The sequence below is a fragment of the Talpa europaea genome, assembly GCF_964194135.1.
Source record: "Talpa europaea genome assembly, chromosome: 3".
Classification (NCBI taxonomy): domain Eukaryota; kingdom Metazoa; phylum Chordata; class Mammalia; order Eulipotyphla; family Talpidae; genus Talpa; species Talpa europaea.
In genome coordinates, this window is record NC_140069.1 from 5,555,588 (window position 1) to 5,571,530 (window position 15,943).

The following is a 15,943-nucleotide window of genomic DNA, read 5'->3' on the forward strand; positions in this document are numbered from 1 at the left end:
TTTCCCATATTATATACTGAAGCACATGCAGAAGCATTTAAGGGGGTGGGGGGCAAGGAAACGCCAAATAAGACAAAGCCCACTACCAAGAATTTGCAAATAAAATCTCAGCTCATGTCTCTGCAAGAGTACTGAGGGTGTCCAGTATCAAGTACCCACGTCAGACCATTCCTCTTCAGAACTATCCGTAAGATGCTACAAAAAGTGAACAATCATCTTATGTTAAAGGAAAAGAGCTGAATAATTTAATTGCATCTTCAAACTGACAGGTATCCAAGGGTCTGACTTGTTAACTATGCGAGTTTACCACTGCCAGAAGGAATGAACATAAGAACATATTTTGTACCAAATGTTTCACTAGATGTGGGCAGATCTTCCTTCTTCTCAGTTTCTGATGTGGCTATAGATGTTGAAGTCTCTTCCTTCTTTGAAGGTACTTTAAACCATTTTCTCTCATCTTTCTCCTTATCTTTATTGCTGTTAGCGCTGGTCCGAGGTTTGTTCCCTGTTTTATTCTTGGCTGCAGCTGCAGCAGCTGCTTTGACTAAAGCTATCCAATCCTCCAAAGGAAAAACACAAAACATACTTAGTGTTAAAAATTAATCAATTTAATTACACTAATGAATAAAAATGTGCCACATTTTCAAAGCTATTTTCACTCAGACACACAAATACAAGAATTGAATCAATTATATTTACAAGGTAGATCATCATGATGGATTATCAGATTTAATAATCTAATGGGTTAGTTGAATTATATAATTTTACACAAAATGGGAAAATAAGTGTTCAGTAACAAACATTCCCTTGATCTATTTCATAGGAACAAAATGCAGAGTAACAGAGGAAACCTATGACAAATGAAGACTACATGACATTCTGCTTAGTACTGTAGGGTTTCGATGCTGATTGTGCTTCTTTTCTGTAATACAACAGACCACAAAAGAAAGAAAAGTGCTTATGTTGCCACGTAGCAAGGATAGAAAGAAATGCATTTCCATTTAGCAAATTATTCTTTCTTATTAATTAGGACGAATGTGCCACTCAAAGTGTGTCCGATTAAATAGAAGCAAGATATGACTTGACTATTTTTTAAAGATTTCAAAGTCAGACACCAATTTATCACAACAGCATAAAATTACCAATAAAATAAAAAGAGCTACTGGACTTGATCAAGGAGACATAAAAAACTGTCGGGCTCCAGTGAAATTTCCCTCCCTCTACTACTTCCTGGCTCCATGTTAGTTACTCTTCTGAGAGGTGGGCATTTAGTTTTTCTGTGTTCACCTTGTTTAATTTCTTACTAAATAATTTTATTATTTTATCTTCAACTAAGACTATTTATCACAAGAAATATAAAAAGACGTAAAGAACTGATACTAATATTTAAACATTCATAATTAAAAAGATTTTTTTTACAAAGCAAATATTTGAAATATCTCTACAAAGTTAATTTTCCATTGAGGCCACTAAGGTGACAATTCAGATTTAATCAAAATGCGTGAGATGAATTTTGCGTCCAAGCAATGAAAACCAATTTCACCCATGAGATGTATTTAACTCATGAGTTCCACTAACAAACATTGGTCATTAAGCAATAGAGGCAAAGCTCTATCTTAAACGCATAATGAAAGCAACAAATCATTAAAAACAAATAAAATGTGCATCTCTCTCTCTCCTCTCTTGATCGAAATGAACTGGACACATCAGGCACTTGTACCTGGTACACTTACCACTTTCCTACTGAACACCCTGGCCGGTCTCTACGAGGAACATGCAAAACATTCAAGAGGCAACAGCTGGTAGAAGACGCTGCCTCTAAGTAACAGGAACTCACAGGCCCTGGAGTAGTCACATGTTTGCTCCTGCATCTAACTTTCCCAGTATTGTAAACTACAAAATCCCAGTATATGTCGTATTAGAAAAATTAATTATGACAAAGTGGTGAATAAAGGTTTGTATATCTACTATGTGAAAAAAAATGTATATAACAAGCCAGGTGTACCTATTTTACTTAGAGCCGCTTCTTTTTATAGTCCTGCCCATAGCAATGGCAAGCAAATAAAATTAACTCCGAGACCATGTGACAAGAACGAGAGTAGAGGAATAAATAAAATGCAATGGGAGAACAAAGAAGGAAAGATTAATTTTGACTGAAGAGAGACAGAAGAATTGAAGGCTGAAATAGGACTTGGCTAAGGTAAAGGATAGAGGAACAGGAGTAAACGGACTCTCCTGGCTACAGGGATTTCATTAAGCAAACAGAAGTCAAAGTGCAGGGGAACAAAAGAGCAGGGTCAAGGGGCCACATAGTAGGTAAAAGAATTAGGGCTAAGGTGAGCCTTGAGATTGCCAGGGTAGTCGTACAGAAAGCAAGCACCACCAATGAAAAAGGCTAGGAGAGAGCAATCAACAAAGCAGAAAGAGAAATAAGAGTAAGTATAACCAGACACGCAAAGGAAAGTACTAAACTCAGCAGAGAGCCTATGTTTGCAGTCTTCCTGAGGGCACTGTGTTTAATTCTGGGTTCCACATTGTAGGGAAAATTTTAAGTTGTTAGAGAAATATTGAAAAATGTTAGACAAATTCCATTGCCAGCTGTTTTCTATCCCCAGTAAAGAAAAAAACTAGGTGAAAGAAATTCATGCTATTCCTTTTAAAAGCTAAATTAGATAAAATAGTTCTTCATCACAAGTTATTGATCATGGGAATCACCGCAGTTGTGTAATATAAAAATTCCCCCATTATTTTGCTCTTCTATTTTTAAATAAGAAAGATTCACTATCAAAAGCAAGTCTTGTGATCCTTCCATGAATTAGAACTAATGTTATGTTCTGAAGCTCCCTGTAGGTAAACAACCGAGGCGTGCACTTTATAAAGAGCACTGTTTGAAATCAGATCTGAGCTCAGCATATGGTGCACATGGTTGGTGGTTGAGTGAGGTTTTAATTCATTCAGTTCTCATAGTTCTGAATTCCTCAACTGTGAAATAGAAATAGCAGCCATGCCCATGTCAAAGGATTTACTATGAGAATCCAATAAAACAATGTAGGCAAAAATGGCTTTATAATTAATAAGACTTGAAGAGCCAATTCATATAAACACTAGTGATTTACAGTGGAAATTTTCTATCAGCACACATTCAAGAAAAAACAGGAGGAAAAAAGATATAGAAAGTTTAGAGAAGGGCATTTCCACAGTGTATGCGATGCCTTATCCTTCGCTAGCTCGGTATAAGAAATTTTACTGGATGCAAACATGAGTCCTCTCAGCACTGCCCAAACAACGCTGATTTAGTGTATTTCTCAGATGAAAGTAAGTCAACACTTGTTGGGAAAAAAAAGACAATCAAAACACGAGCATTTTACATAAGAACCACCCTAACAAATATTTTTAATGCTTGTGATTAAAAATTATAACACTATATGAATTCACTCCTACGTGGAATATAGAGAAACAAACAGATGCACTGAACAAAACAAAAATAAACTTTTAGACAGTAAGGTCAAAATTACCAGAAGCTAAGGCTAAAGAGGAATGGGTCAATTCAGTAAAAGGGGTTGACGGTGTTAAGGACAGATTTGGACGTGGGGGTGAGCTCGAGGTACACAGACAGCAAACCTGAACGATGCCCACCTGAGACTCACGTAATTTCAGGAAACAATTATTAGTTCAATAAAAATATTATCACAGAAATTAATGAAGAAAATGATAAAATTAAAGGAAATACAGTATTTCCCAAATTTTCTTTCAGTAGTTGGTATTTTGGCATTGATTCTAAGTTAATATGGATCATGGTGTGACTAAAATAGTTAAGAATGTTTATTATAGTAAATAAATTAAGGTTTACACTTGTAATTTTATCACAAGCCACATTGACTCACTCTCACTTTGAAAAAAATAGTTTTAAGGCAAGAGTCATGGCATGGACATGTGAATAATGACAATAACAAAATAGTTTTAAAGCAAAAAAAAAGAGAATTTTATTTAAACAGGTATATATTAAACTAAGTTCCCAACATATTAATTATCTTTCTATGCAGTAACCAAAAAATCACACCATAGAATGCTTAAAGAACATTTTATTTATACATACAGATAGGGAGACACAAAGCAATTTCCTGATCAAAAGTATTTCTATATTTAATTGCATTTCCGTATTAGTTGGGGGGAAAATGCCACTAGTTGATCATTTCAAATGTAAATTTTTGAAAACCAGGTGATTTTAAACAAGCATACTTCTCCGAAGATAAACAGGAATATTTTTTGATGTGGTGATCCACATTTTCAGATGAAGGAATATATACAGTTGACTGGAGCTGACCAGATGATACCAACACATTTCAGGATACTTTTTACTGCACAATATGTTAGACATTTTTATAGATCACTTTCAATTTCTTAAAATTAATTGTAGGTCCAGGTGCTGAAAATCCCAAATAACAGCAGAACATAAAAGAAAATATTTTAAATTTCTATTGGCACCTTTTCTTTCCAGTATTTCAGGAAACATATTCAACCAATGTAATGGTGATTTTTGACTTAACCCCATATTCTCCTTCAAATGCTTACCGTTCACGCTAGCTTTGAGCAGTGACAAAGCTCGTGACACAAGGCTCACCTCACATGACTCAGGGAGCCCTACCTGCAGCAGCCTAGAGTGTCAGGTAAGCGCCTTTTAAAAGAAGATTAATGACTATTATTTATAGGAGGAAAGAAGAAGATGAGAAACTCAATATAAAATTTTATACTAAAAATTAACTTTCTAGATGATATTATATAACCAGGGAAAACAAAACAGAATTAAAGAAAAGGCACTTACCTCACTTCCCATAGACTGGTTACACGATCCAGCTGGGTCGATAGGACAACACCAGCTTAGTGGATGCTGGGATTTCACCTGGAACAGAAACTAGTGACCTATAACTTTAGCAGGTCTAAAACCAAAGAAGCAAAAATCAAGTGTATAATTTATTTTACATTCTAAGTTTCTTTTTCTTGCTGCTATTTGGGGCTATCAGCACATAACCCTACAATTAGTTCACTTCAAAATACAGATGTTTTTTGATTGGTCACCATCAAGAAGACATCCCTTTGGGTCGCTAGGAATGCTGAACACTCTTACCTGCCCCTTAGCATCTTCTGGCATTGCTTTAATGTGCATTCTTTTTAAACAACGAATTACTCCATCATAAAACTGAACTGTGAATGTTCCTGAAACAGGAGCAAGTCGGAATCATTAGAAAATATTCAATCTTACAGCAACACTTGAAATCTAACAAGTAATACCAATGAGAATAAATACTCTGTGATTGCAATAACTGCAAACACATACCCCTGTTGAGGACCCCATAGTTTATTAAGTTTGCTTTCTCTTTTCTTCTAAAATAAACTCTGCTTTACCTTAAAAAGTACACAAAACAAATTAAATCTTGGTAAGTTAACTGCCTGCAATTCTGATTTTTACTGAAGGATTTTAAAAATTATTTTGTAATAATTTAAATAAACATTTAAATTACATGGCAGGCATGTTTTAATTTGCCCAACAAATATTAAAATCATCATTTGCAAAAATGTATGCTATTTCCATAGGAATTAACTGAAAGTTCCTTTCCAAACAAGTAACAGAGAATGATCTGATAAAGGTAAAACCATTTTCTTGGGAAAGGAATAGTCCTTTAGCAATATTAATGAATTGGCAAGTAAGAATTAAAGATCACAGGCTTTTAATCTAGAAAACACTTTACACATCAACTAGATGAAAGATGAAAGTAAGCCTTTCCAAATTGGAACACCGACCCCAGGAGGGAGAGCAGGGACACTCAGCAGAGCTGCAGCGCAACCTGGCAAATACCCCTTGTCCCCATGGGCCATTCATGCCTTTCCCACCATTTCAAGCTGCTCTGAGAACTCAGGATTCTTTTTGCATGATTACCACAGAGCATATTCACTTCCTGCTACAGACTCCATGCTTTCAAGTGAATAAAAATTACACAGATTTTATACTTAAGGAAATTCCACCATTTTCTATCATCTCCTGTACAAATGAAGGCAAAGTAAACAGAAACTTGACCTTTACAAAAGAAGTATAAACAATAAATGTGATCATTATTACTGTCACTGAAGTTGGTACCAGTCAATGATACAGATACAAAGCCTTTTCGTAATTTGAATTAACACCATACTGCATATTTCCCAATAATTAATGTAATGCACAATATGGCAGATATAAATATCTAAACCCATTATGGAAAAAAAACTGATTAGTTGAATAGCAAGGATATAGAGAGGCTGGAAACACGCTAAAAGTGCCAGAATGCAGGTACACCTCACTCTACCATCACCCCTGGAACAGTGCTCCTCCTCCAACATGGCATTCCCGACATGGGCTGGCTCCTCACGGAGCTGAAAGGGCCTCCTCGCTCCTGCTTCTGCACACACTGTTTCCTCTGTTACTCTGCCTTCTTCCTTTCCTAATTTCAACCCATTCTTCGAGGATCAGCTCTTCAGATCCCACCAAGAATGTGAGAACTTCCCTGACCACTCCAAGCTACACTGATTTGCCTGTTCTCCTTACTTCTGTATATAGATATCACAAAATAAATACTTTCAGTGGAGGTTTTTAAAAAATGAATTGTATCTGCCACTAAGGGCCCACCCTTACTATTCCTGAAATGACAGAAATCACAATCAGTATCATCACCACTCCACTAACACAAGCTTAATTAGCTATATTAAGAGGCCCCAGGACAAATGAAACAGACTGTTTCTGAGGGTCCTTACTTGTATGCAGGTACTCACGCATAATCCCGAGCTGCTTAAAGCATGGAAGGGAGCAGCCCACTTAAACTGCTTGTAATTAAAATGGAGACAATATTTAATTTTACTGTTTTGGGTATTCTATTATCCAACAAAACTGATTATTTCTCCCTTCCACAAACTGTTATGATCACCTACTCTGATGGGTCTGGACTATACACATGGAGAGCCAATGTGAGAACAAGACCAGAATACAAGCTCAGTAAACCAGCTTTCCAGAGTGTGAGTGCAAGGTGAAATGGAGGCAGCACTAGCACAGAAGTCACCTGCACTCCTAACAACCGAAAGGCTGCTCACCCTGCCTGGTAGTAGGGTGACTAGTGGTAATAAAGCCACAGTGATAGCATGATTTCCATTCATTAAAACAATATATGGGAATCGGGTCTTTAAAGTTATAGCAGTTTCTTGCTAGGCAACTATGATTTTTCACAACTAACATTGTTTAACATTTCTTTTTACGTTTATTGTTAGCTTAAATACTCAGCTTAAGTCCCTCCCATTGTTCCCATGACCTCCAAATTCTTTAGCAAGATTGCAAGATACTTCATGTATTTGATCCTTGCTTCTCCATCCAACCATTTCTGCTCTTCTACTTCCCTTAAGGAATCCTTTACTCCAGTCACATCAAAGCCTTGCAGCTCCTTAAAAATGGCATGCCTCTCTTCAATTCTTTTGCATACACCATTTTTTTTTCTTGGCAGAAAAGGCTTTTTTTTAGCCCCTTTTAATCTAGTTAACTTGTTTGTCTTTCAGGATTCAGTTCAAAGGAAGTGCCCTCTTAGATTAAATGCTCTCTTCTTCCAAAAAAGCGATCACTCAATATGTATTTCTTCAGTAAAAAGACTGACTGAGAGGTCAGGTTTAAGAAATAAATGTAATAGAAAACTAATGAATTGACTCAAAAAATACATTTAGAAGTATTTCACAATTTTAAGTGAGATTTTAAATAAGAAATTTTAGAAATAATATATAAGCATATTTCCAATATTAACTGAAATATTTATTCTCACACCTTTTTTAATTAATCCATCTGCAAGTTCTACTTTTTATCAAGTCAATGGATTTGGTGGTCTTACTTATGCCACATAAATATACCCGCTTTTTCTGTTATTTTTCACCTTCTGGGTGCTTCTATTACTTGTGCTCATTATCGATATCACATGTCACAAATCATTGTCAGAAAAATTAACTCTTAATTATGGATTGGAAACTATGAAAAAAAGGGTCAGGGAGAAAAACACAATAAAGGAACTCCTCAAATTCATAAAGTTCCATATTCTTTACTCAGAAAATATTGTACTGTATTTCACTTGCAAGTTGAGCTGACTGGAATGTTCCTCTATCTTCAACCTTTCATCACACTCTGGTTGATATGATCATCAAAATAATTTAGCCAACAAACTGAAAATGGAGAAGTAGGAATAAAATGCATTTAATATAAACCTATGAAATGAAAGCTGAAAAATTTTAACCATTTACCTCTCCTAGTTTAGCATTGTATCATGTTATGTATCATGCATCATCCCATCCTATGCAAAATATAACAAATTAAAAGCTCCCAAGAAGAATACTGGCAGGAAATTCATACAGCATCAAAAAAAAGAGCTATATTTAACAAGTGTATTTAAGTATTTAACTAAATTAAATATTCAACAATCACAGACATTCTTTAAAATGAGAAACACAGTTAAACTCTACTATGAAGCCACCTCACATCTCTGAGCATTTCAAACACTCACCCTCTTTGTTGATGGCTTCAATCTTGGCAGGGTAATAGCGACAGTCTGTCCAGCGAGCCAGAACTTCTTCTCCGGCTTTAAAATCCTATTTTAAATAACTTTTAAGATCAGTACCATGTATGATAAACAAAAACAAGATTTTGTAACACTCAGCAGAATCCCGTTTAGGATGAGCGCGGTGGCCCGGGGACTGGCTACTTACAAAGAAATCCTCCTCGTCTTTGAGTCCCTCCTTCCTCAGTGCAGGCCTCTCCAGAGGCCGCAGTCTGTTGCTGTCCCAGTAAATCCACTCATCGTAACGATGACTCCAGCGCTCAAAGTGGACCAGCATCTTGCCCTCCTCATAATCAATTTTCTCAATCCGTGACGGATACCTCAAAAATAAAGGAACTTCGCATCAAATGACAATCTGTGCACTTGCTTATGCAAGATATTTTAAAAAAGATTCCCCGAAATGCTGATTACCACTAAAACAGAAACAATATGGCCCATAGTATTAAACTATTGAACCTGTCCATTTCTCATTTTTGTCTCTTTTTTAAAAAAATGACTAGTCTCAAGACCTAATAAAATAAATGTTTAGATTCATTGTCAGTGTAAATTACCACACTGTTTTGGAAAGTAATAAGACAGCATGCATCAAGACACCACTTTAACCCATTAATTCTAATTCTAGAGTTACATATACAAAACATTTATAATAACAAAGAAAATAGAAACCAAATATAAGTGTGGTTACAAAAGACTGAAGATGGTAAGTATGCAGTGGTTCACCCACTGAATGGAATAGTATACAGTCCTAAGTGCAGTATTTACAAAGAACTTAGAATGCTGGAAAATGTAAAAGAGTAGCACTAGGATCACTAAAATTATAAGTATGTTAAATACATTTTCTACCAAAAAATACCAACATGTATATTTGTCTCTAACTGGCATAAGAGCAATTTGTTTTTTCTGTTTTTCTATATGTTCTTGTATTTTATAATAGGAATTTACAAAGATAGGGAAAGTGCTGTTAATCCGTAAACTTAAAAACATAAAAATAACATCACATTTTTTCTGTCTTCAGGTATGATGATTCTTTTATAATTAATTCCAAAACAGCAATTAGTTAACTCAGATCTTTAAACAAGGAAAATTGCCTTATCATCCCTAATGTATTATGTTAAATGTTCACAGATGACTCAGTTTTTTTAAGAACATTAAGAATTCACCAGTAGCACACAGATGATTCAACCATAACCTGAGGTCATGTTTTTTCTAGTTTTTGAAAAACCTGGGACTTTTTCTTCTCTGTAGAAAATCAGTGTTAAATATAAAGCATGACAGACCTCACATATCCTGAAATTCAGAACAAATTCCTACCTGCTTTACAGGCCATTCATGCCGGGGCAATCCCTGAGTGGGCCCCTGGCACAGCGTCTTCCCCCACTCTGGTTTAATGATAAAACCAAATCTCACTGGGATTTTCTCAAATATACCATGTCCCATCAAACATCGGTGCTCTTACATTCTGTTCTTTCAGTCTAGCCCTCAGCTAAGTTGCCAACCCCCTCTTTTATACACTCATTATTTAAGATGTGGTTCAAAGTATAATCATTTGTGGGACACTCCCCCCTCCCCACCACCACCACCCCAATGCTCTCACACACACTTGTCATAATCACCTCTGTACAGGGCCTGAGACTGTGTGCTGTAGAACACTTATAGCCTTGAGGCATACACACAACACAAAAGAAGATCCTGTGGTCAAACAAGCCAGGAAAATCCTGGATTAAAAAAAAAAGTCACAGTTTCTTTATTGAAAGACTTCTCCCATCAACAAGATGGAGATAAAGAATTCACTACTACCAAACCTAAAGTACTACTGTGACCCTTTTCTCATGGAACATGTGTTAGCATATGAGACAGTAGAGACAGAAGGGACATAATGTTAGAAGCGATTCTGGCCTGTGAGCCTGTAGCAGTGAGTGAGTCTTGTCCATCCAAGTATCCCAGAGCTTCTAACATCTGACAGCCATACACCAGCCACTCAGGGAACGCTTGCCATGAACAAGACGTGATATTAAAGAAAATCACACATTTCTTCAGCACTGAGAAAGCTAGCAACCCAGTTATAACCTTAAGCTGGCTCTTATTAGGTCCCTTTGGGGTAGAGGGTGTGGATTTAGGGGAGTGGGTGTGGGTAAGGAAATCTGTTATTAAAGAAGAGCATACAAACAAGACCTGGGAGACTCACACCTACCACTTAGAAGCAGTGTCTTAATGGCTCTTTCACAGTGCTGTTCTGATGTGTTTGTTTTTGCTACTCAGGCTTTTAAAATATAAAGATTAAAGGGAAACCAAGGGATAAGGCTGTTCTTTATAGTTTTCAACACTTACTAGCTACTTAGCTATCATATATTTTTTTATCAATTATAGAATGTGATTCAACATCTCTAACTTCATATACTTATTATCACATCTTTTCAATTTTTTTTTTTAAGATTTATTTATTTAATTATACAAGCACTGGGTACAGTCAGAAGCGCGGGAGGGTAAGAGAATTCACCAGAGCCAGAGCGGGGAGCAGAGCAGGCAGACTGACGAAGTACACTGCTGAGAGGAGCAGCAGGTGGTGGGAGAGGTCTGCATGCCATGTGGGACCCTTGCCCAGAGGCCGTGGATGGAACCGGCGCTGCAGAGGCTGCGGGCAGCTTCACAACCCAGCACTCAACCGCTGCGCCACTGGGAAGGCCCTCTTTTCAATTTTGAATAAGAAATAAGGAGCTCATTTTCTCAGTTCATTCAAATTCTAAATATACACAACTTTATATATTTGAAACATTTCTCAAAATCAGAATAGTTGTCAGTAACAGTCAGATGTATAGTTTATTACTATAACATGATTCAATTCGGTAAAGAATCAGTATGAATTCAAATAATTTAAATCTGGATTACATTTTTAAGTAACTTATGGTTTTCCTAAGATAGTTTAAATACTGTTGGCTGAAAAGTTGCAACAACCAGACAAAAAAATTATATTTAGGGAAGCTTCTTCAGGATAATTTGCAGTATGCCATACTCTTTACATAAATATCTACAGACTGACATGTAAACCTCAGATGAAGGGCAAGAATCAGATAAGTAACACAGATACCCAAGACAATTATCTATTTTAATTTTTACAGTGTTTAATGAAATTTTGAATCTCAAATAGATTTGTCATAAATATTTCTATTCTCAAGAATGCCCACATTCTTGTTCATTCCACATGTATGTGTACAACAAATAAGATTCAAGCCCTTGCCAGATACTACTGATAGATAAAAAGGAAACATAATTACTCACACCTTCCAAAGAAGTTTAGCAGAGAGTCAGATGAGGAGAGAAAAGAGTTATTTCCTAAATGCCATGTGTGCACCAGGCCCATGTTCTGTCTTTACTGTCACCTGCTCTCTGCCTATAATCTCAGTAGAGCCTGGTTGCCATGCGAGGTAGAGAGAGCACAGTCCCCACAGGGGAGATGAGACTGTCCAAGGATACATGTGGGGAGTACTCAGAGTCTAACTTACTGGCACAAAAGCCTACAGGAGAAATGGGATCAGGTCTACATCAAATTCATTATGTCAAGCATGCCAGACCGGTGAGCACATACTAGAAAAACATCCTAACATCAAGCCCTAGTTATACTTTTAAAATGAACAAAATGGCAACTTAACATACAGTTGTCCATAGTGAAAAAGTTTCCCTGTCCTAGCAGGTGGCCCACAGAAATAATGCTTTGAATGAAAACCACCATTGAATGAATGTATTCACAAATGCCTCCTGAATTCCAGGAATATTATTTTGATGCGCTATTTATATTGTGAGTGTAAAAGGAATGTAAGAGTGCTCTTACTGAATTTGGAAGAAGTAGTGATAATGTTTTTATTTTGTCATTTTTTTTAATGTCTGAATCATGGAAAGCTGTTAGACTTAAGAATAGTGATTAGGCTCAGTCCCAGATACTTAGGATTCGGGAAAGAGATGAGGAGCAGGAGAGCGGGGTTTCAGAGATAAAACAATTAGAGGAAGAAGAAAAGAAACACCATAGTTGGCATCTCTTAAAGAATTCAAAAGAGAGAACAAGAGAAGGCAACTTCGCTAGGAATATCATTCTTTGATGCCAAAATTCTACATAAAACTCACTCCCTCATCATGTTACTGCAAAATACCGAAACATTTCCATCCTCCCTCTTTCCTACTATTACACCACTTCAAAATGCATGCGTTGCTTCAATGGTATTACTCGTGCAAAAACTAAGGGCTTGCCTCCATTGCTCTGGGTCTACCTTGCTCTCCTCGGTCTTTCACACTTGAAGCCTAGAAAACAAAGCTTACTCTCAATAAACTCACAAAAAATGATACACCCTAAAATTGGTTCTTTCTAGCTTAGGCTTACTGGAAATGAACAGCGTTAGAAATACTACAAAGGCTTATGAGGCTTTCTAAATTTAACACATTTCCACACATGCAATTCTACTACTGCAATCTTTCAACTGACTTCTTGGGACCCTTTTTGAAGCAAAGTCTTTCAAAGGTCAAGTTAAACTGTCACTCTAACTACAGAGTAGAACAAGACAATTACCAAAAATAAGAATTAACTTCACATTCAGTGAACTCTTACAGCACTTTACTCTTTACTGCCTTATCTGATAATACCAGCATTTTACCGCTATCATGTGTGTCTCCCACATGTACAAGACTGGTCAGCCAATAGCGAGATCTATGCATTCCGGATTAAATCCATAATCCAATAAAAACCAGAGAGTAACCAGAGGTTAGCCATACACTGAATATACTGCATAGACCTTTTCAGTATCAACTCTCCAGTGTTGTCAAAACACAAGAGATGATGAAAAACTGAAAATGGGAATTATTATTAGGTGAACAACTCCTACTAACTCATGTTACTAAATGTTTACGTGGGCAGCTCCTGACCCTCCCAGCAGGTCAGGAGGCTGTGATTCCCTGGGTTTGTATACAAAATGTCAGATGTTTGGTAGAGAAGTGTCTGAGTATTCTTTCAAGGTGGAGGTTGCCCAGATTAATCGGATTTACAAGGGGGTTCATGATCATCCCTCACCCCCCAAATTTTATCTGTAAGGGAAGATGATTTGTTAACAATCAAACTATAGCTGCTCCATTATCCCTGGGAAGGAGAAAGACAACCGACATGCAGCTCTGCCAGAAGCATAATGTGACAAAACCACTGAACATTATTTGAATTGAGGGAACTCATACTGAGTTGTCATCTAGCTTGACATATCCAGATTTTTACCTGTATCGATAAAGAAAGAATGCCAGGAGAAATCAAGGGAAATTCCTTGAGACACTTACAGCCTTGAAACTCCTGCACGTAGGTGAAAGGACAGCGTTACTCAGGGATCTGCTACAATCCACAAGCAAGGCCAGCCAACGCTACCACAGGTACTAAAAAACCATTAGAATTCACTGAGAATTGACAAAGGCAAAGTTCTTTTTTTAATTCAGTTGTCCCAACAGGATTATGATAAGCAAAACAAGTCAGAAGGAGAAAGACAAATCCAGGTGGTGTCACTTACAGGTGGAATAAGGAGAAACCAAATGAAAGGTCACAAACCAGTCACACATCCTAGAAATCTGACTCTAGAACTGAGGCTGCCATGGGGAGTGGAGAGGGAAGCGTGAAGTGGGGAGGGAGCACAAAGGACTATTACAAGGACTGTGGGTGCTTTCGTGGTGGGTGTTCCTACGCCGCTAAATGATAAAGAACGCTGTAAACCAATGTCACCTCAATAAAAATATAAAATAATAAACTGCCCCAATCAATTACTCATATGACATCTTAAATGTCATTTTCTTATTTACTGATAAGACAGTAAGCCCCTAATTTATGTAAATTTAAAAACTGACAGTTCATCATTTATACCATTTCACTCAATAGACTATCTCTAATTTACATGTATTAGACAATGAAGTAGGAATGAAGCTACAAAAACAAATTAAATATTATTCTGATCAATAAAATCAAATTGGGGGAGGGAGAGGAAAAAATCAATAACACAACAAAACAGTGTAAGATCTAATATAGTAAAGATACATAACAAGAGCACACAAAAAGAATACCTAAATTAAACATTCTAGATAAAGTAGTTTTTGAATTTTTTTTAAAGATTTATTTATTTATTTATTCATACAAGCACTGGGTAGTCAGAAGCGCGGGAGGGTGAGAGAATTCACCAGAGCCAGAGCGGGGAGCAGAGCAGGCAGAAGGACCGAAGTACACTGCTGAGGGGAGCAGCGGGCGGCAGGAGAGGTCTGCGCGCCATGTGGGACCCTCCTCCCGTGGCCGGGGAGAAGCCGGGGATCGAACTGCAGCTGAAGAGGCTGCGGGCAGCTTCGCAACCCAGCGCTCAACCGCTGCGCCACTGGGGAGGCCAGTTTTTGAATTTTTAAAGGACAAAATATACTTGAAATATGACTTAAACATAATGTAAATGTTAGCAGAACCTTAGAGAGTGATAGTAACAATTCAAGTTTTGTAGGTAAGATTTTTTAAGCGAAGAACTCTAACATCATAAAAAAAATCACTGAAACATATTAGAAGAACTAGAAATAGAGGTAAGAATATCTTTAAATAAGATAGTCAGGAGAAGGATTACTTGCCAAATAATAAAAATTAATACAGAATGTAATCCAAAGCAAACACAACATTCTTATAACCTAGTAACCTTTTAAAAATTTTAGTTTCCTTGAAGCATTTTAAATCTACATTATGGGGCCTCCCCGGTGGCACAGCGGTTGAGGGCTGCGCTGCGAAGCTGTCCACAGCCTCTGCAGCGCAGGTTCCATTCCCCGATGGCCAGGGAGAACCCCATATGGCTTGGCAGCCTTCTCTTGCCTCGCCCGCTGCTCCCCTCAGCAGTGTCTTCGGTCCGTATGCCTGTTCCGCTCCCCACTCTGGTGAATTCTCTCACCCTCCCGCGCTTCTGACCTGTACCCCAGTTCTTGTATAAAATAAATAAATCTTTAAAAAAACATAAATATAAACTATTTCATTTAATAAACAGATAAATAAATAAAATCTACAATATGCTTCATAATTTTCAAGTATTTTCTCACCCACTCACTCACTGAGTGTAACCACAATAACAGTGCCACCTAATGGTATGGTATTTTTAGAAAAAGTGCTTTTAGATATTGCATGTTAATTTGCTTCATACTTTAAGAACACACTAAAAAGAAGTTTAAAAAACCTTTTACTTAATTCAGGCCTTTTATTGTATAAATACAATAAATCCTAGAATTTCAAGAACATTCAGAGGATAGCCTGTATGTCAAAGTCTCATCATCTTCCCCAGCACTGAAGTCTAAGGGTATCA

The 15,943-nt window shown here is 37.0% G+C and overlaps 1 protein-coding gene across 4 annotated transcripts in view; it reads right to left on the bottom strand.

Moving 5' to 3' along the window:
* The window catches only part of PHF20L1 (PHD finger protein 20 like 1), a gene marked incomplete at both ends in the record, with an annotated part of 62,621 nt that overhangs the window by 37,785 nt on the left and 8,893 nt on the right, over positions 1-15,943 (bottom strand). For 2 of the 4 annotated variants that reach the window (XM_084230781.1, XM_084230784.1), the window contains 5 exons: positions 347-560; positions 4,823-4,900; positions 5,126-5,214; positions 8,559-8,643; positions 8,761-8,932. In XM_084230781.1, coding sequence (XP_084086907.1) covers positions 347-560; positions 4,823-4,900; positions 5,126-5,214; positions 8,559-8,643; positions 8,761-8,932 — 638 coding nt within the window. Of the gene's footprint in view, positions 1-346; positions 561-4,822; positions 4,913-5,125; positions 5,215-8,558; positions 8,644-8,760; positions 8,933-15,943 lie in introns of all 4 variants that reach the window. The other 2 variants (XM_084230782.1, XM_084230783.1) reach the window with 2 other exon arrangements.